General features: G+C 39.9%; 1 protein-coding gene across 15 annotated transcripts in view; it reads right to left on the bottom strand.

Annotated features, from left to right (window-relative positions):
- The window catches only part of mylka (myosin, light chain kinase a), a 166,585-nt gene that overhangs the window by 87,396 nt on the left and 53,390 nt on the right, over positions 1-25,799 (bottom strand). For 6 of the 15 annotated variants that reach the window (XM_009304445.3, XM_073912401.1, XM_073912400.1 and 3 more), the window contains 3 exons: positions 24,245-24,401; positions 3,222-3,429; positions 276-321 (listed from right to left, as the gene is read on the bottom strand). In XM_009304445.3, coding sequence (XP_009302720.2) covers positions 276-321; positions 3,222-3,429; positions 24,245-24,401 — 411 coding nt within the window. Of the gene's footprint in view, positions 1-275; positions 322-3,221; positions 3,430-5,134; positions 5,675-24,244; positions 24,402-25,799 lie in introns of those variants that run through there. The other 9 variants (XM_073912407.1, XM_073912405.1, XM_073912404.1 and 6 more) reach the window with 8 other exon arrangements.

Consider the following 25,799-nt stretch of genomic DNA (forward strand, 5'->3'; position numbering starts at 1 on the left):
ACTGAAGTGACATGGAGAGTTTTGCCAAAATGTTTGGCTTGTTTTCTAAACTTTGAACTTGTCTAGACAATGGAGGATAAGGGAGCTCTCAGATGCCATCTAAAATAAGTCAAGGAATCAGGGTATTTGGAACAACATTAGGGTTAGAGTAACTTATAATATAATTTCAGTTTTTAGGAGAACTAACCTTAAAAAATAACCTACTATAAGCTTAAAAATAATATCACATTGTGTACTTCATATTTTTGTGATGTTTTGAACGTTATGCATCTTACCCTGTTCTGTTTGTGGAAGGAAGACTGTATTTTTTTCCTGTGTTTCCTGTATAGAAATGGACAAGGGTTATTAATGAAGCACCAAACAGAAAGTATACTCTCATCTACATCCCCTCCTTCACAGACCTGACTTGAGCTGCAATTATCTGCCGCTAGTTGTAAAAGTCTTAAATAGTTCCACATGCTTGTGTTTTGTAAAGTATGTTGGAGGAAGTTTATTAAGCATTTATTAGTCTATAAATCAGCGCAGATGTTGTGCCGCATCTCTGTCTCTAAATATATTTACTGCAGGTAAAAAAAAAGAATAATAAGAATAATAAACTAAGAAAATACACAATAATGTAAATGTTTGAATATAGGCACTATAGAGTACACTTCAAAGTAAACGGTGAGGTTTTAGAATGCAGTATAAACAAGTGTTTATTCTGTTGTAATGTTTGGGCTATTAAATGAATTTTCTGTATTTATGCATGGCATAAAATTTCGGAACTTACTGTGAGAATGTAAAATACTGATTTGATATTTATGGAGGATGAATTATAAAACAAAGAGATCTAGAAATAACTATAATTTATTAAAGGAACAGTATGTAATTTTTACCAGTACAAGAGCATATTCACAACGACAAGAATTACATGCTACAGGACCAGCCTGATCTCACGAGAAAACGTAAGTATTTTACGTTTTGCCAGCTTAGTGGCTAATTCGTACGAATTCGTACGAGTTCAGTTGTTCGAAATTGTACGATTTTAAAAAGGAGGCGTGGCACCTAACCCCACCCCTAAACCCAACCGTTAATGGGGGATGAGCAAATCGTACTAAAATGTACGAATTAGATCGTACGAATTCGTACGAATTAGCCACTAAACGAAAAAGTTACGAATTGCTGTGAGATTGTGTTGACAGGACTCCTACTACAGGAATCATGTTGATAAATGAGCTGATGTATTCAATACTTCTGATGGTAGTAGAGTATATATGCCATAAATATAGTTTAAGCTTTAGGGTTAGGTTTACATCCTCATTATTATAATTTCCCTCTGATATAGGAATTATAGGAATAATTTGTGGTTAGGGTTAGGTTTAGGAGCAGGAGTTTGGTTTGGACTGAATTTTTCAATAGTATCTGGATGCAGCCTTTATGGTGCAAGCTGAGATTGCATCTCTCAGCGATGCAATGTCAGACACAATTCACTAAATGGAGCTATCCACTGTGAGGGGTGGGGTTAGGTTAGCCCATTATAAGCATTTGATGAGGCTCAGATTGCATCTGCACCAGGCCAACAAATATATTTTGACCCAAGATCATCCCTGCTCACACGATGCAAATTCAAATGATTTTGTTGTCAAAGACAAATTGAAAATCCTAAAAGATTCAAAAAATCCTAGGCTAATGTCTGTCATCTTTTGTCTTTGGTTTGACATATTCACAGACAATGCTTAATGGCCGTTGCGATTAGATTTTTCCTGATGAAGTTCTGATAGTGTCAGAAGATTTCAGACACTTTCATGTAGTGTGACTTCAGCTATGACAAACTACATCAAACCAAACAACAAAGCATAAAATAGGATTCAATGAGCACAACTAAATTCAGTCAGCACAATCAACTTTAAATGTTTATGTTTAAATGTTTATCTTTGTTTACAGTGAGGTACATGTATCACTCTACCGCCAGTCCTTACTTCATACTCGCATCCAATACCTCAGTTTGTCAGAGGAGCATGAATGAAATGTTCCTGAATGAACTGAAACTGCTGCAATGCAGTTAAAGTCAACAAATTAAAAATGAAACATCCAAAATGACATGAAACTGTAAGCCATCTAAGAAATGTGGATAGCATGGTGAGCCCGCTGGAAAACCCCCCCAGCTTAAACCAGCCTAGGCTGGTTGGTTTTAGCTGGTTTACCAGCCTTGTTTTCAAGGGGTTTTGGCCGTTTGGTCTTAGCTGGTCAGGCTGGAAAATGACCAGCTAAAGCCAGCTTGACCAGCCTGGTTATAGCTGGACATAGCTGGTTTTGGCTGGGCTCCCAGCCTGGCTAGGCTGGTCAAGCTGGTTTTAGCTGGTCATCTTCCTGCCTGAACAGTTAAGACCAGGCTGAAAATGGCTGGAAACCAGCCTGAAAAGGACCAAAACCCCTCTAAAACCAGGCTGGTTGACCAGCTAAAACCAGCCAACCAGCCTAGGCTGGTTTAAGCTGGGTTTTTTTCAGTACCCTACAGAAAAATCCAGCTTAAACCAGCTTAGGCTGGTTGGCTGGTTTTAGCTGGTTGACCAGCCTGGTTCAAGAGAGGTTTTGGCCATTTCCAGGCTGGTTTCCAGCTATTTCCAGCCTGGTCTTAGCTGGTCAGGCTGGGAGATGACCAGCTAAAACCAGCTTGACAAGCCTAGCCAGGCTGGGAGTCCAGCCAAAACCAGCTATGTCCAGCTTAAACCAGGCTGGTTTTAGCTGGATTTAGCTGGTCATTTTCCAGCCTGACCAGCTAAGACCAGGCTGGAAATGGCTGGAAACCAGCCTGAAAATTGCCAAAACCCCTCTAAAACCAGGCTGGTTGACCAGCTAAAACCAGCCAACCAGCCTAGGCTGGTTTAAGCTTTTTTTTTCAGTATGGGATGCACTTGATGACGTTATTCAAATTATTTGCTATAACATATAAAACAAAATCATGAAAGAAACATTCAAAAGCAAATCATATTATTGTTTTTTTCAGATTAAGTCAAATAATTTGATTACTGATGTCCATGTAAACATTGTGACTGTCTATCAGTCTGACGTTATTACAACAGACATGGGGATTGCATTCATGCAGTCTGACATGCTACAATCATCCAGAATTTTTAACTATTGCACAGTATGAGCCAGCCTTAAATCTGTAAAATCGTTATTTTACTGTGATCTGTGTAGATTAATAATATTAAACTTAAGCCAATCAAGGTGTGCTTTACCTTCCACAATGATCTCCACAGTAACCTGGCAGCTCCCAGCGTCGTTAACAGCTTCACAGGTGTAACGTCCTCCATCGGCATCCTCTACCTCCTGGACCACCAGACTAAATGTTCCACGGACACTCTGTTCCATAGAATAATGATCTCCTGCTATCAGTAGCTTGCCATTCCTAAACCAGCATACCTGAGGCTCTGGGAAACCACGTACCTGACAGAGATCACATATAAACAGTAGGTGTTAAAAGTCTTGTACATAAAACAGACGGTCAATCACATAAACACAGCAACTCAGCAGTAATCAGTAAACAAGATAGTCCAAGTGAACAAGTGTGGGACAGATGTATCGCAAGAATTCTGCCATTGACCAGCATTCTTGTGTGTGCCAAAAGGAAGCTGTTTGTTGTGTGAAACAAGCCAAGAGTGTGCTCCATAATTAAAAGGTTCAGTGAGACAAATATGAACAGCGTTCTGGAAATGCTTAAAACCCAGTGAACAGAATCTGTATCAGCTTTCATTATTGGTTACTCAGTAACTGCTTATACACCAAGAAGAGAGCTGTGAGCTATTACCTGTGTGTGTGCAGTACTGCATTTTCTTTCCTAGTAACCTAGCATATTACTAATACAATTTCAGTAATAATATTACTGTTATGCCATTGTTCTAACATTTAATATTCTAAAACTCAAATGGAGTGAATACTTTGGATGAAAACATGGCAATTGAGTAGATTTATTCAATCCAAATTGTACATTTTCAGGGTTATGCTAAATAAACTCCCTAGTGGCAAAGTGGTGTAAGTGGTATACAGTTTATAATCATTCATTGATTCATTTTTTTTTCAGCTAAATCCCTTTATTAATCTGGGGTCACCACAGCGGAATGAACCGCCAACTTATCCAGCATGTTTTGACACAGCTCTGGGAAACATCCACACACACACTCATACACTACAGACCAATTAGCCCACCCAATTCACCTGTACCGCATGTCTTTAGACTGTGGGGGAAACCGGAGCACTCAGAGGAAACCCACGCGAACGCAGGGAGAACATGCAAACTCCACATAGAAACGCCAGCTGACCCAGCTGAGGCTTAAACCTGCGACGTTCTTATAATAATCCATATTGTTAGCAAATATTTGAGAAATGTTGTGTGCCTTGTTTGTGTTCCGTCTTGACACAAATTGCTTACTTGGATATGTCACTTCAGTTTTTGTTCTCGCACTCTGATCAGTTGCTGAATATCCAATCAGAGTGCTCTCTTCAGCCTATGGTTGACGCCGATTCTACATGCTGAATCAGGTCAGCTCGATCTAACGTGAACCCATTGAAAGGCAAAGTGTGGAACACACCAAACCAACTAGCTGGACCCAATAGCCAACCGTCACCTTGGTGGTTCCCGGTCTTTACAGCTAAACACTGCAGAGAAGTGTCCCTCAGGATTTGCCATGCTATTCAACTTGCTCAGCACAATTAAGGCACAACTTGCCTTAGCAAGCAAAACTATGCAGCCTTTTTTATCCATCCTGAGAAGTAACTATTAAAATCTTCTATCTAGTCTGAAAATGTCTATTAAGGACAGCGTATGGATAACCTTCCCAAATTAAGCCTCTCTTATACCAGTGTAGGCATGTTTCATTTCCGCAGATTTCAAAAAGATGGTCTAACGTTGTACACTGGAGGCAAACCAGAGTAAAACCATGAAACACAATCTTTCTCTTGTTGCCTGCAAACCCGCGGAGCCATACATTGACTTCAAATGAAACAAAAATCAGAGGAAACTGCTAACTACTGCCAGCTGCGATGGATTTCAGATCGAATATACAAATTTATACGGCTCGATGGCTAGTAGACAACAGAGTGATTCCAGATGCCCTTCCAAAACTCCAAGGCTAAAATGAGAGCAAGACTTTACCGTACAGCAGCGATCTTTAGGAGCGTGTCAACATTGGCCTCTCTTCTTTTCCATAAAATGTTGCCTCGCGGTGACAGGTCTACTTCATTGCAGATTTGCCCAAAAATAGCAATATTAGGTCTGAATTTTCTATTAAATCAGAGCAGTGCTGGTATTTCCTCTGTGTCTGCTGCTGTTTTTTCTCTTGTGCACGCTCTCAGTTTGAAGTCTGTACTCTGAGACTTGTGGTCAAGGCTCTACCTCAAAAATCCAGCAGCACTCACATCCGATGCTGAGGGAAAGAAAAACACAGGGTTGTTTGCACAAAACCTCTGCTGTTTTCTTGTTTTCTCTCATACAACAGCACTAGAAGGGAATAGAGAAGACAATAGTGTTTTCACCAATGGAGGGAATCAGCCACATAAGGACAGGCAAAACCAGAACATACAAACAGAGGTTTACAACAGTTTGAAGTGTCAAGCCTGTGTCTGGATTGATAGTACTAGGTTGATTGAGTACAGTGTACAGTTGGGGTGCAGCTCTAACAAAACTTTCTGGACTGCATGATGAACAGCACTCCTTAAAATAAAGCACTTTTCGACAATAAATAAATATAAATAAAAATAGATATCTAGAGCTTGCATTTCACGGTTTTGCTTCAAAGTATCATGTTTACTCCTTACTTTTCTCCACATGGAGACAAGAGAGCTGTCATTCAATATAGGACAAAACAAAGCAACTGGCATGAGTAAAAATAAGACTTAAAACATTGTTATGAGCTGTAATAGTTTATTCATTCTTTATTTAAACACAAAGCTGTCAGAAACGAAAAACTGCTGGATGGAGCATACACTAACCTAAGTATTATTCAGTCACATAAGGTGCCAACATGGCTTGAAAGACAAGCATTAAAATGGATGTGATCGTATTCACTAAAGGTCAACATGATTCCTGGATAAGTCTGTGTTATTTAGCGGTTGTTATCTGGTAATTATATACCTCAGAATGTCGCAACTGACCAGTCAGAATCAAGTATTCTAGACACCGGTGTAATAAACAGAAATAAAGCCAAACTCTGTATAAAGTAAACATGCTGATGCTGTGGTTGAAGTTGTTTAATCATCAAATGCTGTGATCCCAAGAGATTTAACCTGTTCTTTAAGTTGCTACAGTATGAGCACAGTAATTTATAACATGTAATTGATGATTGGAGTTGTATTACTAGAAAATATTCCACACCTGAGGTCAACATAGGCTCATTCTGAAAACATAGCCCCATATACATTTCTGGAGATCGTAAATTATGTAGCCAGTAGTATGTATGGCTGCATTTAAAAAATGAATGATATAGGGTGGTATGACACTGTTCCTTTTACCAGCTGACCACTTATAACCGTATGAATGGCTTTTCCCACCCAGACAGTTTGTCCAGTAGCTCGCCATGTACCTTGGCAGACACCACCTGTCATGACTGTCAGTAACCACCTGAGGGCGCTGTAGTTCACGGACTCTGAGAATTAACTACAGCGCCCAAAAGACTACAAGTCCATACATACCACGCGCATACCACCCGGTCCACGTACCTGTTTCCTGTTAATTTCCTGGACTATTTATACAACGATTCCACCCCTGTTTTTCACTGCGTCGTTTATCTTTCTTGTCTCCGTATTCCAGTAAGTCTAATATTTCGAGTTTTGATTCCTGAGCCATGTCTCTGTTTTGTGTTTCTTGTTTTGTTGTTTATTTGTACTTTGCACTTTGGACACCTTGTTTTTCTGTTTGATGCACATTGTAAATAAACTGCACTTGGATCCGCACCTTTTTGTTCCCGTTTGATCTTGCTAACGTGACACCACCGAGCTCCGATGACCACAACAACGGGGTTTGACTTCAGTAAAGAACGGTTACAGACGACAAAAACAAAAGGCAAAAAATAAAACAAGTAAATAACAAGGTGAGAATGTGGTAAAATCTGAAAGCGTGGTAAAATCAGGCTGCGGCAAGGGCTTTTCTTTTTCTAGATTGCATTTTTAAAACTGACAGTTGGATGTTAGAAAGTGGGTGGGTGGGTCAATTGGTGCTTTGAAAATACTATTGGTTGGATTTAGGAAAGGAGGAGCATGGGTCAGTAGATCAGTCAGTCAGTTAGTCAGTCATTCGACAGCAGTCTCTGATGGACCTACAGAAGAACATCAGGCGTGAACAGCACTCGTGAGAGAAATTTGAGATCTCAAAAAGCGAAACACAGCGACCTCTGACACATTTGGAAAAATTAGCAAAAAAACAAACCCCCTGGGACGTATTTGGCACTCTCCAGAAATGTATATAGTGGTACGTTTTTAGAATGCGCCTGGGTTGCCTGAGGTGTAACGGCCACTTTGCTTTATTTTTTAAATATGACTGGTTGTCATTGTGAAGTTTCACAAACTAATTTCAAGAGGAGCATGTGATATGATTGACTGCAGCTGGTCACCCATCTACAATCATTAGTTAGCCAATCAGATAAATCCAAACTCACTATAAGAAGCCTAGCAAAACTACTCCCTTACCTTCATTTTCCGAAGAAACCCCCCATCCACCCCTTTCCTCCACCACAGGGAGCTCCCGAGAACCACCTGATCTCGTACTCCCCGTACATGTTCTATTGACCAGGCGGGAGCCCTGGGCTCAACTATCTCCGAGCTCAGTGTTCTCTCCCAGGACAGCATGCCAAACCTGCTAACATTTGTCAAACAATATCTAAGTGTGAACTCTTGAAATTCTTTATGTACACTACTAGTGTCAAGCAAGAGAGACACTAAATACACTCTCATGCCCTGTTTACACTAGTGCGTTTTAGTTTTAAAACGGTGTTTCAGATCAAAAATGATCCGCGTCCACACTAGCGCTTCACCTATCGTTTCTGAACATATCTCCGTCCACACCACGCCACCAAAAAATATATCACGTGACCATTCGCGCACTCTGGGCATGCGCGTTCTAGTATTAACAGAAAGCATGCGTCCCGCTCGTCATTTGGTCATTGTTAGTCAACAAACGCCGGTTGAACAATGAATGCGATGGCTAAGAAAGCAAGAGAGGTATTTTTGTGGACAGACGACGAGGTCGAGTTGTTACTAAACGTAACCAATGAATAACTGCACAATGGAGCCTAAAACAGACAATAGTGCAAACAACGCTCCCATTTCTGTGTCCATGTTGTTGTTTACAGTGAAGGCTGGTCTGCTGTCTTCCGGGAGCGTTATAGTCATGTGATAGAGGCTTGACGAATAAGGGAAGGATACGCAATGGCACGAAAGCCCCAATCAGTTAGCGAATCTCAGCACCCCGCCTCCGTTTTCAGATGTCTCCGTTTTTCATCATACACACTGAGACGGAGCAGCAGCGTTTTAGAATAAAAACGGCCTTCTCCGTTTTCGGCGCTCGAAAACTCTGACGTAGTGTGGACGGATGGCGTAACCATAGCAAAACTTATGTGTTTTCAAACTAAAAAGCATTAGTGTAAACGGGGCCTCAGTGCATATGAATAGATGTACAGTGATTAGAGCAATGGTAGGAATATACTGTGGCTCAAAAGTACAAATACTTTTGGTTGGTACTGGATGTCCACATACAAAAACAACAACAAAACATCTGGCTTTTACTAATACATCAATATTGTTTAAAATGCTACAAAATCACTAGCAATTCAAATCTACTCATCTTTCAATGAGTCCTTTAGTCCTTTTAACTGCTGCCAACAAACTTTGCTCTGAGGCATCTTTTCTTTAGTGCTATACAATTAGGTTTTCATTGATGGCAATGGCTTTTTTTGCCATCTAAACATGATGACAGCTGCTTGACCAAAACAATGTTGAGTTAATAAAAAAAAATTGTGCAGACTCACATCACATGCAGATTTTTGGAGGTTCTTTGAGCTGATCTACAGTCAATTTTGGGATGTTCCACCTGGCTCTCATTACGGGGCCTCAGACAAATATTCACTAATGACTTGCTGTTATTGAAAGCCATCCAAAACTTCGCAAAGCACATGCTTACATAGCTTATAACCACATTTTATAAAAGAGTCATGTCATGCTCAATTTACTGTATTCTGAACTATGCGTTCAGTAATGTATACATGCCTCACACTGTGACAAACAATCCACTCACACACTTTATGAATGAAGTGTGATCTGACTATAAGTGTATACACTAAACTTGCATCTACTGAACCTCAACGGCAGCAAAAGATTTGTTTTAGGTAAATTGGCTCAAAATTATGCTATAATGCTACTTGATGAACATATTGTTTAATTTGTAATGTGCAGTAAAATGTGCTAACTTGTTTTATCTACAACAGATTGTTGTCATTCTGGTGATGTTTTATTATATTGGTTGCTGTATATTCATCACAACGGTTTTGAATTAAATGTCCTGTGAATGGTGTTGGAAAGCCCCCTACATTACCTCATACTATGCCCAATATTGTCTAAAATTAAAGCAAGTATTCGATAAACACAAACAGCAAGTCTTTGAGCTCTTTTTATTTTGATTTGTGTTTTATGGTTTAAACTTAACAGCATTTTTATGTTTACACTGACAATGTTTCGAAGCCATCATATTACACTATGTTAGAATGACACATGGAATAGCTTCAAAAGCATACAAGAAGTCCTAACAAAAATGAAAGATGTCAAACCCAAGTCTTTAACTCCACTAATTTACTCGCACTTAACTACGCTAATTATTCTCTTTATTCTCTATGTCCACCTGGGGATACTCATCCCAGTGCCACTGATTCGATCCAAGACCAGCGACGAGATGGTCCCGAGGTTTCCATAATCCTGGACCAGGCTGTATCCTGAGCAGCTGCTGTGGGGGTCATGGAGGAGTGGAGAGCAGACGAGTCTTTGCTGAGGTCTAGCGTTCTCCAGCGTCCGATACCTAGACTGCATCTCTGCACAAGACGCTTGCCAATAGGAGAAATGGTCGTGCCCAACTGAGCCTGGTTTCTCTCGAGGTATCATGTCGAATGTTAATTCAGGCTTTATATTAGGTAAGCTATTAAGATTAACTGTTGTTATCATCATTTCTCACAAACGTTACGTGAGATCTGCTTCCTAAGGGCAGCCGAGGGCGGCAATTGAGGCATGCTGCTGACAGGCATTGGGAACGGTGGGCGGGGATGACTTGCCTTAAAGGCCCAGTGCAAAAAAACAGCAACAACCTTTTTCCAGCTATAATACAGATGCTTCAAACAGCTATAATAAATACTCTGATGGGTGTTTTGAGCTGAAACTTTACAGACACATTCTGGGGACACAAAAGACTTATAATAAATATGAAAAAAGGGGTAACCTATGTGCCCTTTAAACGTTTGGAACAATGTAAGTACATAATCAGCAAAATATATGACACTTCTAGTGGTTTATGAATATTTAATAGAAAATAATGATATGTATTGTGGCTTTAGGTTGAATTAATTGTCAGACAAGGCAAACAGAAGTGAAATGAATTTCTGTACTGTGCCCTCTATGCTTTCAGGTATTGTAATTAACTATCGTAGCTTTAACGGGCAGTGCACGGTTGCTCTAAACGTCCCTTAGGTCATGAACGTTTACACAGTAAACTGATACGCACCGCTCACATTCCACTGGGTAGTGGGCCGAAACATTAGGCTGTTGTTTGACGGTGAGTTCAACCTCATGTTTCTCCCTGCGTTTCTTTCCTGTTATCACTTTTTCCTGGCTTCACCTTCACTGTTAAAACCTGGCGAGGTCATGTACCTGAAATACTGCAGCACAATCAGTTCAGAGGCTCCCAGAGCACTCAAACACACCGATATCATTAACACATGCTGCTCTCCACTGCACAGAACCTGTTCTGTTCCAGGGCCTTTATGTTTTATCATCATCTGTGCACTTTTTTTTTTTGTTCTAACACACTAGTACTTTAATTTTGAACATTCAGATCAAGTACATCAACATGTGACAGCATGTATGCAGATTGTTTTAATACTGTTAGCATACAATGATTCACCTCATGACATGAATTAATTTAACATATAAATATATCACGTTTGATTTGATTTCCATTTTCTGCATTTACAGTGCATCCGGAAAGTACTCATAGCGCATGTTACAGCCTTATTCCGAAATGGATTCAATTCATTTATTTCCTTAAATTCAGAGCAGGTGCAAATTGTAACCACAGGGAGTGACACATACAACTGAGGTGAGATCCAAATGCAGGTTTATTTGTTGTCAGGCAAGCAATGGTCAATACAGGTGCAAACGGGTATGCGTAGGCAGTCCAGAATCGTAATCAGTAACAGGCGAGAGGTCAAAAGGCAGGCGGCAGGCAGGGAGAACAAGAATACAAGGCTAGGTCTAAACACGGGTAAACAAGACAAGAAAACCGCGTTGTAGTTTTACTTACAGTGAACAAGACTCAGCAAACTGAACGGGTGAGTGTGTGGCTTAAATAGTGTGTCTTTGACAATCCTCAGGTGGTGTGAATGTAATCAGTGTAGATAAGGAAGCATGTGTGTCTGGGCGAAGTGCATGTATGAATATGTAGTCCAGAAATGGCAGAATTGTAGTCCATTAGTTATTGTGAGAGAGATGCAGCAATCAATGGAGTTGTGATCGTTGGTGATTGTGACACAAATGACCCTCGGAAGAGAAATTTGAGATCTCAAAAAGCGTACAGAGCAGCCTCCGGTGGATTTGCGAAAACAAAAACAGCAAAAAAACGTAAATCCTGGGACATATTTGGTGCTCTCCAGAAATGTATATAGGGGTACGTTTTCAGAATGAGCCTTGGTTGTTTTAAACATTTTTCCCTGCATTTGTTTAAAAAAAAAAAATGCCATCCACATGGAAACGCAAAAATGCACTGCGATGCACGTAAAGGGCACGTCAAACCAACAGGTGGAGATAATGACACTTGTACGCTGAGTTCACACCAAAGGCGCATCCAACCCGGGCTCATTGTGGAAACGTAGCCCCGCGGACGTTTCTGCAGACCGCGATTTACGTCCCGGGAGGTACGTATTCGAGCATTTTTTTGTTTTCGCGGATCCGCGAGAGGCCGCTGTGCACCCTTTTTCGCGTCTCGGGCGGGCGCCTCTCAGGAGCGCGCGGCGTTCGCGCCCGCACCGTTCTCACGCGAAAAGCCGCCGGATCGGGAAAAAAAAAAAAAACAGCAAAAGCCCTCGTCTTCGATTTCGACCGCGTTTTCGGATCTCGCCGCGTTCTCGCCCTCATTTTTCGGATTCCGTTTTTCGTCTCACCTGATTTCCGGAACCTGCTGTTCCCCGGACTCGATCCCGGTCGTCGTCCACTGCGGCCGGCTCCTCCTCCTCGTCCGGGGCCTTCGCTCCGCCGACGCAACGCTGTGAGCTAGGCGGACAAACTGATTGCGTCGGGAAAGCCCTCCACTCGGAGGCGAGCCGTCGGCCGGCGAGCGCAATAGGAGGGGCGGAGCGGCGCCACACCGCCCCGCGGCGTTCGCTCGAAAAAAAACAAACGCGGCCTTTACGTACCTCCGGCCACGTAAATCGCGGTCTCCAGAAACGTCCGCGGGGGTACGTTTCCAGAATGAGCTTGGGTTGGGCGAATCTATACCTGTCAACATTGGGATGTGAAAATAAGCAATATGCGCAACATAACAAGCCCCCCCCCCAACCCCCCCCCACCCCCACCAATTTAAAATGTCCCCAAATTACTAGTACTAGTGTACATAGTGGGGCATGAGGGAAATATACTGACATTCTCCAGCATTTCCAAATTAAAAGGGAGTCTTTAGCATTTTTTAAAAGCTCCCTTTTCATAGGTCAAAGATGCTGGAATATTGTGAATGCCAGATGTAACCATAATAAAACTTGTGTTTTACAAAATGCATTAGTGTAAATGCCAGCAGATTTAGGTATTTCATGTTCATGAATTTTGTGTACACGTACAAGACTGATGTGATGGTCAAAATAAAGTTGACAGAGAAATGTTAAACTGAGAGAAAGACGAAACAGACGAAGAGAAAGGGGAAAATAGAGCAGTGAATTTGCAGAAGTAAAAGTCTACTACATCTGTATCCAATAAGTTCCTGTTGTGTCCAATTTTTCATAAAGTCAATGTCTGACTGCCTCTCACAAACAGGGAGAGAATGTGGCGTGTGTGTGGGGGTGGGTGTAACATTACTTTACTGTTATTATTGGTCATACAAGTTAATGACAAACCAATAACCCTAGTATTAAACTCGTATTGTGTGTGTAACATAAGGACATGGATGCCCTTGCAAGCAGATCATTTCTGAAAGTTGAAAAATGCTTCTAAAACGCATTAGCTTACATGAATTCCATTCATTCAAGCAAAACTGAGCTGGTGTAGCTGATCCACAGGCACTTCCTTTCCTCATGCTGAGGACCAGCAAACCATTCCTTACACAGCATTTTTGCTTCTACATTCAATTGAAATCTTAAAAGAGTCAATGTATATAGAAAATATAAAGAATGATATACTATATGCATATAAAAATGTTCTACTTTTCATACAGTATACTGAAAAGAATATACAGTATATTTACAACATTACAATGTAAGAACTATGCAATAAAATATGCTACCAAAATACACTGACCACATATTTAAATACATGCAATATACACTTACCGGCCCACCTTATTAGGTACATCTGTCTAACTGCTAGGTAACGCAAATTTCTTATCAGCCAATCACATGGCAGCAACTCAATGCATTTCGGCATGTAGACATAGTCAAGACGATCTGTTGCAATCTAGCATCAGAATGGGGAAGAAAGATGTGACTTTGAATGTGGCATGGTTGTTGGTGCCAGACAGGCTGGTCTGAGTATTTCCAGCCTGATCTCACGAGAAAACGTAAGTATTTTACGTTTTGCCAGTTTAGTGGCTAATTCGTACGAATTCGTTCGAGTTAAGTCGTACGAAATGGTACGATTTTAAAAAGGAGGCGTGGCACCTAACCCCACACCTAACCCCATCCGTCATTGGGGGATAAGCAAATCGTACTAAATTGTACGAATTAGATTGTACGAATTCATACGAATTAGCCACTAAATCAAAAAGTTACGAATTGCCGTGAGATTATGTTGGTATTTCAGAAACTGCTGACCTACTGTGATTTTCACACACAACCATCTCTAGGGTTTACAGAGAATGGTGTCATCAGTAAACACGTCTGCTGGTTCCCGCCATTGAATGAGTGAGTTTTAGCTACTTGTACATTAAGGTAGCATTCAGAAAAAACAAAACACCGGCAAAGAAACTTGATACAGAGGAACATAACATAACCTACTGCCAGCTAGTGTTTCGGAAGTGTTATTGCACAGTAACACAAACAGCACGCAGAAGGATAAATGCACGGCTACGTGTAAGGCATCATGTTGATTGCTCGATACAGAAGTATAAATCGGCTTTTAGCAGTACGAAGGGCATACCTGTCAACCCTCCCGTTTTTCCAGGATTCTCCCGTATTTTACTGTTCCATCCCGTAAAGGTATTTTCCCGTATTTCTCCCATATTTTCACACTTTCTCTGGACAGCTGAGCCTCCATATACGCAACCCATACCCCTTGCTCTAAAGCGTGAGTCTCCTGTGCTTTCGCTTTGTTTAGGAATAAAAACACTTATAAATAAATGTAAAAAATGGCACGATTTCATTTCCTTTTGATTACAGGTGCCGTTGCCCATCCTATACAATCCTTAAAACAGTCATATAATGGTGCATGACTGTCAGCTGACGCGCTCCATAGTGATAAACAGATGCTGCTTCCCAAACGAATTCTGTACACGTGATTTGAAGCTGAGAGAAAGTCTGGCTTTTGGGTGTGGGTTTAAACACACATACACACATAATTAAAAATAATAACATATATGTCGATCTTGGTGTTTTTTTTTTCCCAAACACAACTAATTTCGTCTTAAATGAGCATAAAAAGTTGAATGATTTCATTATAAAGTTAGATGTGTGCATTTTAAAAGTGACACCGGTTATTTAATGTAATAAAAAAATCTTAATAAATGAGAGATTCATTCGTTGCTCTTTAATCAGAATGTGCAAGTTATACAGTGGAGAAACAGCCAATGAGATTGATAGCTTGATTCTATTTCATTATAATAGCTATTAATTTTAATAAGCTGTTTTTTTTTTTGGTGGGGGTGGGGGGGGGTCCCTTATTTTGGTGGGCATATCTCTTATTTTCACATCCCAATGTTGACAGATATGACAAAGGGTTAGTATGCAGCCAATGAAAACAACTTAGCAACTAACATAACAATCAACAAACTGTGGTGAAGAATTAGATTTGTCTCACTGACGAAGTTATAATGTAAACGTAATGATGTTTTAAATAATGTTCAGAGAACCTTAATTGAACATGAGACTGAAAAGTTCTTAAAGCATTTTGAATGACATCATTATTAAAAAATACACTAATGTTTTGTCGAAAAACTGGACGTTTTGAACATTATTGCAAAAAAATGTTACTTAAATGGTAATGTTAGTGTCACACCTGCTGCAGTGCCCTCTGGTGGTTTTCAAGGGCACCAGTTTTTGTTTTTGTTTTTGTGTTTTGTATCCTAGTCATGTGATCACTCCTTGTTTCCAGCTGTCCCTCATTGTCTAATTAGTTCTCTCTTTATAAGCCCTGTTATGTTGTGTTTAGTTTGCCTTTGGATTTTTCAATGTTCTGTTTAGGTTTGTCGTGCTTTATTCGTAATCTGGTTCATCGTGTTTGGTTTGTTTGTTTGTTCACTTTGTTTAGTATCATTACTATGTTTTTGGATACCTGTTTAGTTTGTGTTTGATTCACTTTTGAGCTTAATTTTTGCACTTCATGTTTTCCTCGATTTTGGTACCTTGCCTGTCCCTTTGTCATTTTTTTGGGGATCTTTATTGTTTGACAATAAATGTGTTTTGCTGCATTTGGACTTTTCCCTTGTTTTTGTGATACCCATTCGTGACATAATCCAAAGGCAAACTAAACACAACATAACAGGGCTTATAAAGAAAGAACTAATTAGACAATGAGGGACAGCTGGAAACAAGGAGTGATCACATGACTAGGATACAAAACACAAAAACCAAAACAAAAACTGGTGCCCTTGAAAACCACCAGAGGGCACTGCAGCAGGTGTGACAGTTAGGGGAACATTTTTATAACCAAAAATTAACCGTGTTATTTTCACTCATTTCTCTAATCCAACTTAGTAAAAGCATCTATGTTTGATAATGTCATTTATATGATTTACAATATATTCCCTATGTATTAAAGGGCACCTATGGTGAAAAATCTACTTTTCAAGCTGTTTGGACAGACATGTGTGTAAGTATAGTGTATATACTGTCATATTGGGGTGAAATAAACACACCCAGTCCTTTTTTTCAAATTTAACAACATAAAAACGGTGGACCAATTGGAGCGGTTTTCAGATCGACCGCAACTTGACGTAGGAGTGCGGTCCCCCCGCCCACCAATGTTGATTGACAGCTGCGCGCATTAACATGTCTCGGTAGTAATGCATATAATCATATCGACAAGGCAGGACGAGCGCAAAGCAACCGGGAATAAAAGGACTGTTCAGTTTGCCCGGATCATCAATCATCATCAAAAGTGATCAAGAGTGAGTTTTACAAGTTTAACATGTTTTAAAATGTGTGCACGTGTATAATGAAGTACAGCGATTCACTTCAGATACACTTTATCAGCACAGCTGCGTGTCTCACTGTCTCTCTATGTGTGTGTGTCTGCGCTATGTATGTGTGTGTGTGTCTGCATGTCTACGCTATGTATGTGTGTGTATGTGTCTGCGCTACGTGTCTGTGCTATGTGTGTATGTGTGTCTGCATGTCTACGCTATGTGTGTGTGTGTGTATGTGTCTGCGCTACGTGTCTGTGCTATGTGTGTCTGCATGTCTATGCTATGTATATGTGTGTATGTGTCTGCGCTACGTGTCTGTGCTATGTGTGTGTGTGTGTCTGCGTGTCTACGCTATGTGTGTGTGTGTGTCTGCGTGTCTACGCTATGTATGTGTGTGTCTGCACTATGTGTCTGTGCTATGTGTGTGTGTGTGTGTGTGTCTGCGCTATGTGTGTGTGTGTGTGTCTGCGCTATGTATGTGTGTGTGTGTCTGCGCTACGTGTCTGTGCTAAGTGTGTGTGTGTGTGTGTCTGCGTGTCTACGCTATGTATGTGTGTGTCTGCGCTATGTGTCTGTGCTATGTGTGTGTGTCTGCACTATGTATGTGTGTGTGTGTGTGTGTGTCTGCGCAACGTGTCTGTGCTAAGTGTGTGTGTGTCTGTGTGTCTACGCTATATATGTGTGTGTCTGCGCTACGTGTCTGTGCTATGTGTGTGCGTCTGCGCTATGTATGTGTGTGTGTGTCTGCGCTACGTGTCTGTGCTAAGTGTGTGTGTGTGTCTGCGTGTCTACGCTATGTATGTGTGTGTCTGCGCTATGTGTCTGTGCTATGTGTGTGTGTCTGCACTATGTATGTGTGTGTGTGTGTGTGTGTCTGCGCAACGTGTCTGTGCTAAGTGTGTGTGTGTCTGTGTGTCTACGCTATATATGTGTGTGTCTGCGCTACGTGTCTGTGCTATGTGTGTGCGTCTGCGCTATGTATGTGTGTGTGTGTCTGCGCTACGTGTCTGTGCTAAGTGTGTGTGTGTCTACGCTATGTATGTGTGTGTGTGTCTGCGCTACGTGTCTGTGCTAAGTGTGTGTGTCTGCATGTCTATGCTGTGTATGTGTTTGCGTCTGCGCTACGTGTCTGTTCTATGTGTGTGTGTGTCTGCGCTGTGTGTGCGTAAACTCATAGTTGCAACTCCACAAAAAAATGCATCAAATACTGATTGGTAAAGTTCTTATTGTAGTTTTTCCCACAAATGTTACGTGAGATCTGCTTCCTGAGGCAGCCGAGGGCGGCGATTGAGGCATGCTGCTGACAGGCATTGGGAACGGTGGGCGGGGATGACTCGCCTTAAAGGCCCAGTGCAAAAAAGACAGCAACAACCTTTAATACAGACACTTTAAACAGCTATAATAAATACTCTGATGGGTGTTTTGAGCTGAAACTTTACAGACACGTTCTGGGGACACAAAAGACTTATAATAAATATGAAAGAAAAGGGGGTAACCTATGTGCCCTTTAAAAGTTTTTGCGTTCTGCATTGAGCACTTCTTTGTTAAAGCTGAGAGGCACTGTGTGCTGAGAAATGTATCTGCTTCTCATGAGAGCGTCAGAGAAAATGCTACATTGTGAACTCACACTGTGACCTTGTCTCACAGAGTCAGACGCTCGACTGCAGTTTATCCTGTCCAAGACCTGCCACAATAATGATGATTAAAAACTGATTCTAGCATGTGCTGTTGGCAAGTGCCTAACATAAGTCCATAAACAGCTTGCGGGCAGCCTGTGGCACTGACTGCACAATCACACATATGTAGAGGGACAAAAACAAACAACACCAGAAACCTAAAGGGATTTTCATTCATTTAACTGTCGCCACAGTGGAATGAACCGCCAACTTATCCAGAATTTGTTTTACACAGCGGATGCCCTTCCAGCTGCAACCCAGTACTGGGAAACATCCATACACATTCATTCACACACATACACTACGGACAATTTAGTAAAAATGATGACCGTTTACATTTTTGGGTGACCTATCCTTTTAAGTTTTGGTTGAACTATTTTTTTTTTTAATGAGACTTTTTTTCTGTTGAATACAAAAAAGATATTCCGAAATATTAGGGAATCCAGTTTTTACTACTATAGAAGTAAATGATTACAGGTTTCTATTTTTGATCAGGAGTATAAAAAAACTATTGAAACCACTTAAGGGTGAGTAAGCTTTCATTTTTGGGGTGAATTATTCCTATAAGTAAGCTTATTAAAAATAAAAACAAAAACTTTACTAAAAATCTGCATTGAACCCTCATGTCTCAGGGTAACGTCTGATGCTTGACTTCACCTCTCAGTAGCCTGAAAGAAAACAAGAGTACAACAGGAAACTAGCCGTCACAAGACAAAGGTATTTTAATCCCTGTTTGTTCTCTTATTGCTGTCTCAAAGAAGGACTAGAGCGGACCACAGCACACTGAAAACTCATAACCTCAAGTCAAACGTTGTGAAAGAATTTGAATAAAGGGTTAAAAAAAAAGTGAAAAGGCATACGTTTGTCGAAATTAGGTGCAAAAATGATTTCAGGAACAGAAATAATATAGCACAATTAATATTAATTATTGCTTTTTTGGTTGCAAATATGAGAAAAATTAAAGCTTTTAGTAGGCGGCATGGTGGCTCAGTGGTTAGCACTGTCGCCTCACAACAAGAAGGTCACTAGTTTAAGTCCTGGCCAGTTGGTATTTCTGTGTGGAGTCTGCATGTTCTCTGTGTTCTCAGTGTTCGCATGGACAGAGGCACATTTACTGAGGGGTTATGGAGGTTTTACATTTTGTGCCCCCACCAAAACGCATCGTTTCTCAGTTGCAGATCCATCGCTTGAACCACGTTAGTTATAACGTATTGTAAAAAGCTCATAATGACGCACTAAACAGGGCGGAGCACTAATTCTTTAGAGAAGAACCCCATCATTTCTTTGTGCAAATTATATTGTTTTACACACATATGCATTTAAAATAAAATCCAATATTAGATTTGCTGAAACATGCACTCTTTTAACATAATAATTAAAATATATGTAAATAGCACATATAAGGCCTGTGTTTGCTAATAATAATGAGGATATTTATTATAAAATTAAATTTAATATTCAGTATGTATTAGAAATAAAAAAACATATTTTATTATTAATAATAATAATAATAATAATGTTAATAATAATAATAATAATAATTATCATTATTATTATTATTATTATTATTATTATTATTATTATTATTATTATTATTATTATCATTAAGCAGGATATTGTTTATTTATTTTTTAGAAAAGTCTTATTTTACAATTTGGCACAATTTGAAACCAATGCAGAAATGTTTTAACCAGCAGGCTCATGTCATATACAGTACAGATACTTAATAAATAACCTATAAATTAAAATAATTAACGTATGCTTTTTGTTTTCACAAGCTTTGGAGACGTAACAAATTCCACTTTTAATAGTTCACCTATAGCTTTTGCCATGAGGCTGTGTTCAAAATGACATCAATGTTGTCAAAGTGCACTGTGAAGGGAGCACAATTGTAAACATGAAGATCGCTAAAACTGAACTGTAAAAATAGTTTCAAAGCAAATTACACCTTAGAGTGATGACTTTAATGCTTTTTTACTTTTAATAGTTCTAACTTTGAATGTTAAAATGTTCTAAATGAATAGGGCATAGGGGGATAAGTGGGAATAAAATACAGCCAGAAACTATGTTTCTAACTACAGCTCCACTGGTGTAGTTGCGAGTGATCAAGTTTGTGACGCAGTTTGCGAATCTTCGTTGGAGCGACGAATTTGGGAAATGACAAATCAACAAACTATGTTTGTAACGACACAACTTGCAACCTTAGTTGGCTAACCATGGCTTTGGGAAACGCACCCCAGGAAGGAAGTATGCGATTTCGGACGCACTCCAGGTGTGGTCGTGTGTCACTGTCCCCCTGCCTGGACAACACCACCTCGTTTGTAAAAGCCCAGTGACTAGATGCCGATAATGAATAATTAATGATATAGCTCAAAAACATTAGCAGTCAGTTAGTTCTAATTAATAGAAATTCGTATAAGTTCAGTCGTATCCTTGCTGAAAAATCCAGTTTAAACCAGCCTAGGCTGGTTGGCTGGTTTTATTTGGTCGACCAGCCTGGTTTTAGAAGGGTTTTGGTCATTTTCAAGCTGGTTTCCAGTAATTTCCAGCATGGTCTTAGCTAGTCAGGCTGGAAAATGACCAGCTATATCCAGCTAAAACCAGCTTGGCTGGGCTCCCTGCCTGGCTAGGCTGGTCAAGCTGGTCTTAGCTGGTCATCTCCTAGCCTGACCAGCTAAGACCAGGATGGAAATAGCTGGAAACCAGCCTGGAAATGGCCAAAACCCCTCTAAAACCAGCCTGGTCGCCCAGTTAAAACCAGCCAACCAGCCTAGGCTGTTCTAAGCAATTCTTTTCAGTAGGGATGAAAATGTATGTTTTTTAAAAGTAGTCGTGGCACCAAACCCCATCACTAAACTCAACCTTCATTGGGGGATAAGAAAATAATACTAAATTGTACAATTGAGATCGTACAAATTCATATGAATTAGCCATTAAATCAACAAGTTACGAATTGCCGTGAGATATCATTGTTTTTGACATATTATAAAGTAGCAAAGTATGCGATTTTAGACGCAGCTGTAGTGTTTTCAGCCTGTGTATGTCTGCTAATAGCTAAAACAGCCACTGTCTGTGTTCAGAATATGTGAATTCAGCCAAAGTGCTAACATATGAAGATAGAGGAGACTTTCCACTGACGGCTGTAACAAACTCGCTCCAATCCAGCAGCTGTACCTGTGCTCAGGGCTTTCCTGTCTCTGCTAGAACACTTCACTTGCGGAGCAATGGTGAATTATACTTGTTTAAAACACTTGTGCCATATGGAAGTGCTGCGGGTAGAACAACATTTTTTTTTTAAACTTAGGACTTTGTGACCTGAAGTGGAATGTCTGGTATTCTGCATGTCAATAAATTTCTCTAAATTACAAGTGCGAGTGGTCTTTACCCATGTGTCTAGGCCTCATGATGCCTCCACTTAAATATTCGTAAGCTTTACAATGACTTATGATTCTAAACCGTGCTAGTGACCCTATAGGTCACTCTTGAGGGTTTTAACCTCTCACTGAACTGAACATCTAAACTTACAGTGTGAAGCATTACTCCCTTTCACACATAGACAATTATAGAAAAATGCCAGGTAAAGAAATCATGTGATAACAAGCCCTTATATATACATATATATACACATATATACACACACATATATATATATAATTCAACTGTATACAAACAGATATTTTCCACCCTGCAAAGGAAAGAGAAATAAATACAATAGAATAAAAATATAAAACAAACTGTGCTTTAAGCATCTTCACTTTAAGAAACACTTTAGCTACAAAAGTCCTTCAGTCAAGAGCAGAGGCATGTTCTCCATTTGTTGTTTGATTAATAATCGTAGAAACAGGCGGCAGAAGGATTATAGCGCGCTGTCTCTTTAATAGCTTCTCTTTCGCGTCTCTTTTGATTCTCAACTTGTTTGTTTATTACACAAATGATGCTTGATATGAATAATCACTAAACAGCGTGTTTTGACACCTATTTGACCATTAAAGCGCTCACGGTAAGATGACTTTAGATGTTTGCGCTGACTGCGTTTTGCTCGTCTCAGTGTGCGAGTGAGACCGAACTGACTGCATGCTTCAATTATGTGTGTGCGCGGCACACAGAATCATGCGGTCTGTCGCGCTTTAAAGGATCAACACGTGTACAACTGGAAAGGGAGTGGTATATGATGCAAAAATCGTTTATCTCGATTAATGGTTTTTCATAATCGTTAGAAGGCAAAATCGAAATCGGATTTTTAATTAATTGCACAGCCCTAGTGGGAGTGCACCCTAAATCAACACCAGACTGTTTTGCTTAGTTTACCACATTTATAATGGCTTCATAGCAATCATGTTTATGACAGATTTATGACAAGTTTTGTTGGTAATATCAAGTTGACCAAGAAAAAACCAGGTTGTGATGTACTTGTTCATGTCAAGTTGTCATAACAAACCATGTCATCTTTGCAATTAAAATGACATAACCAAGCAAATGACGCATGCATAAATTTCATTCACACTGTCTTATGAACACCCCTTCACATGAGGCGTTACCCTGAAGCTCCCTGCTAGCTTGCTGGGCATGATTATGCATTCACATTGGACTGAACCCACACTGTCCTTGTTTTAACCAGTTTAACTGTAAAAAGCCCCCTCCCTCTAAAGCCTGGTTTATACTTCTGCATCAAGTGACCGGCGTAACCATCAGCGCATGCAACGCGCGTAGCTGTGCATTTATACTTCTGCGCGCTGTCTCTGTTGGTCTGCATTAACACTTCCGAAACGCTAGTTGGCAGTGAGGTGTAAATGTTCCTCTGTGTCGAGTTTCTTCGCTGCTGTTTTGGTTTTCCTGAACACTTCCGGGATGTACAAGTGGCTCAGACTCGCTCATTTTGAGGCAGGAACCGGCGGATGTGCAACAACTTTAACTATGAGGTAAACACAAAACAAAACTTTCCATCCGGAGCTCCTTCAGGGGACTCCACTCTTGTAAACAATCGCTACATTGGGCTCGCGCCCAACTCACGCCATTCGCGCGGCTCTCTTTCCCGCCCAGACTTGTCAGCGCTACCAAGCCGACCAATCACAGAGCTTGCGATATGCGTCGTTGCGACGTGTAGTTACATTTTTTGAGAGGTGCACGTCAGCGACGCCGACGGCCACGGCGAAGGGCTATGCGTCAGCGCCGTAGCATACGTGTGCGTTCGATGCAGAAGTATAAATCAGCCTTAAGATTTAAGACGACACATCTTTAGCGCAGATACTAGAAACCTGCAGCTGAGTCTCTCGGGCTCTCTCAAAATGTTCCTCTCTCTCTGGCCTTAGACAGCACACACTGAGCATCCACAGACACATATATTACTGGAACCTCTGCTATATTTGCCTGCTGTGTCTGTCTGAGGCCGCTAGGAAGTGTCTAAACGCACCCCTTCCACACTCGCAGGACGTAATAGAACGCAGATGTTTGCATGATAAGAATCTTTCAAGGAAAAACTCATCATATAATCTTACATAATATTTTATATGTTTCCTCTATCAGTTGAAGGCAAAGGAGGAAGGCTTGACATTCGAAAAGAAGGATCACATATTTCTGTAAACCCTTAGCAAAACAAGACTATTCTTTCACAACTGCCTGATGCCTGTGTGTGTGTGTGTGTTGTAGACAGCAAAGGCAGCTCGCTTGGCTATCGGAGCTAGTGTCTAAAATAGATTATTGTTGGGAGACTTGAATGAAATTCATTGGCAGACGCGGTGTCTGCTTTATTGCACTACTGGGGATCTGGATCAGGATGATTATGAAGAATGTGTCTCACCTTCCCCTCAAGGCGCGCAGTTCCCCCTTGGCAGACACGGGTATTGCGGGGCGGGAGGGTAAAAACGGGGGGCTCTTTGCTGGGGGAGCCTCGTCCCAGAGTCAGAGCAGTCTTGGAGACATGAGATCCTGTAACAAACTGAACATCGGCCATCATTCTGCAAGACAGAAAGAAAAGCATTGTTTATGCAGGTTTTAAGTCACCTTTGAGCTATGAGAATATAAAGTAAGGAAACCTGAACAAATAAAATAAACAAATATTATATATTTTCATCGAAAAGAGCCCATGATTACATTTTAAATACATTAATTACTTGCAGTTTGTATAACAATTATACAGTTGAAGTCACAATTATTAGATTTTAATTTTTGTTTCTTTTTAAAAATGTTTCCCAAACAATGATTGCAATGAAACAAAGAATTTTTCACAGTATGTTTCTTCTGAAGAGAGTCTTATTAGTTTTATTTTGGCTATAATTAAAGAAGTTTGGCTATAATTTTAAGGCCAATATTATTAGCCCTCTTAAGCTATATATATATATATATATATATATATATATATATATATATATATATATATATATATATATATATATATATATATATATATATATATATATATATATATATATATATATATATTTTATCCCTACTGAAAAAAACTGCTTTGGTTGGCTGGTTTTAGCTGATCAACCAGGCTGGTTTTAAGGGGTTTTGGCCACTTCCAGGCTGGTTTCCAGCCATTTACAGCCTGGTGTTAGCTGGTCAGGCTGGGAGATCAGCAAAAACCAGCAAAAACCAGCTTGACCAGCCATAACCAGCTATGTCCAGCTTGACCAGCCAAAACCAGCTATGTCCAGCTTAAACCAGGCTGGTCAAGCTGGTTTTAGCTGGTTTTAGCTGGTCAATTTTCAGTCTGACCAGCTAAGACCAGGCTGCAAACCAGCCTGGAAGGGGCCAAAACCATTCTAAAACCAGCTTGGTTGATCAGCTAAAACCAGCCAACCAAAGCTGTTTTTTTCTGTAGGGATATAATCAATATATATATATATATAAGTACTAGGCAATATATATATATATATATATATATATATATATATATATATATATATATATATATATATATATATATATATATATATATATACATATATATATATATATATATATATATATATATATATATACATATATATATATATATATATATATATATATATATATATATATATATATATATATATATATATATATATATATATATATATATATATATATACTAAGCCTAGGCTGGTTTAAGCTGTTTTTTTCAGCAGGGATATAATCTCTCTCTCTCTCTCTCTCTCTCTCTCTCTCTCTCTCTCTCTCTCTCTCTCTCTCTCTCTCTATATATATATATATATATATATATATATATATAAATATATATATATATATATATATATATATATATATATATATATATATTGATTGTCTACAGAACAAACCTGTCACAATCACCAGCGATCTAACCACCAGAGAGCGCTGGAAAACATTCATTCCCATATAGGACTACA

Source organism: Danio rerio, chromosome 9 (genome assembly GCF_049306965.1).
Source record: "Danio rerio strain Tuebingen ecotype United States chromosome 9, GRCz12tu, whole genome shotgun sequence".
Classification (NCBI taxonomy): Eukaryota; Metazoa; Chordata; class Actinopteri; order Cypriniformes; family Danionidae; genus Danio; species Danio rerio.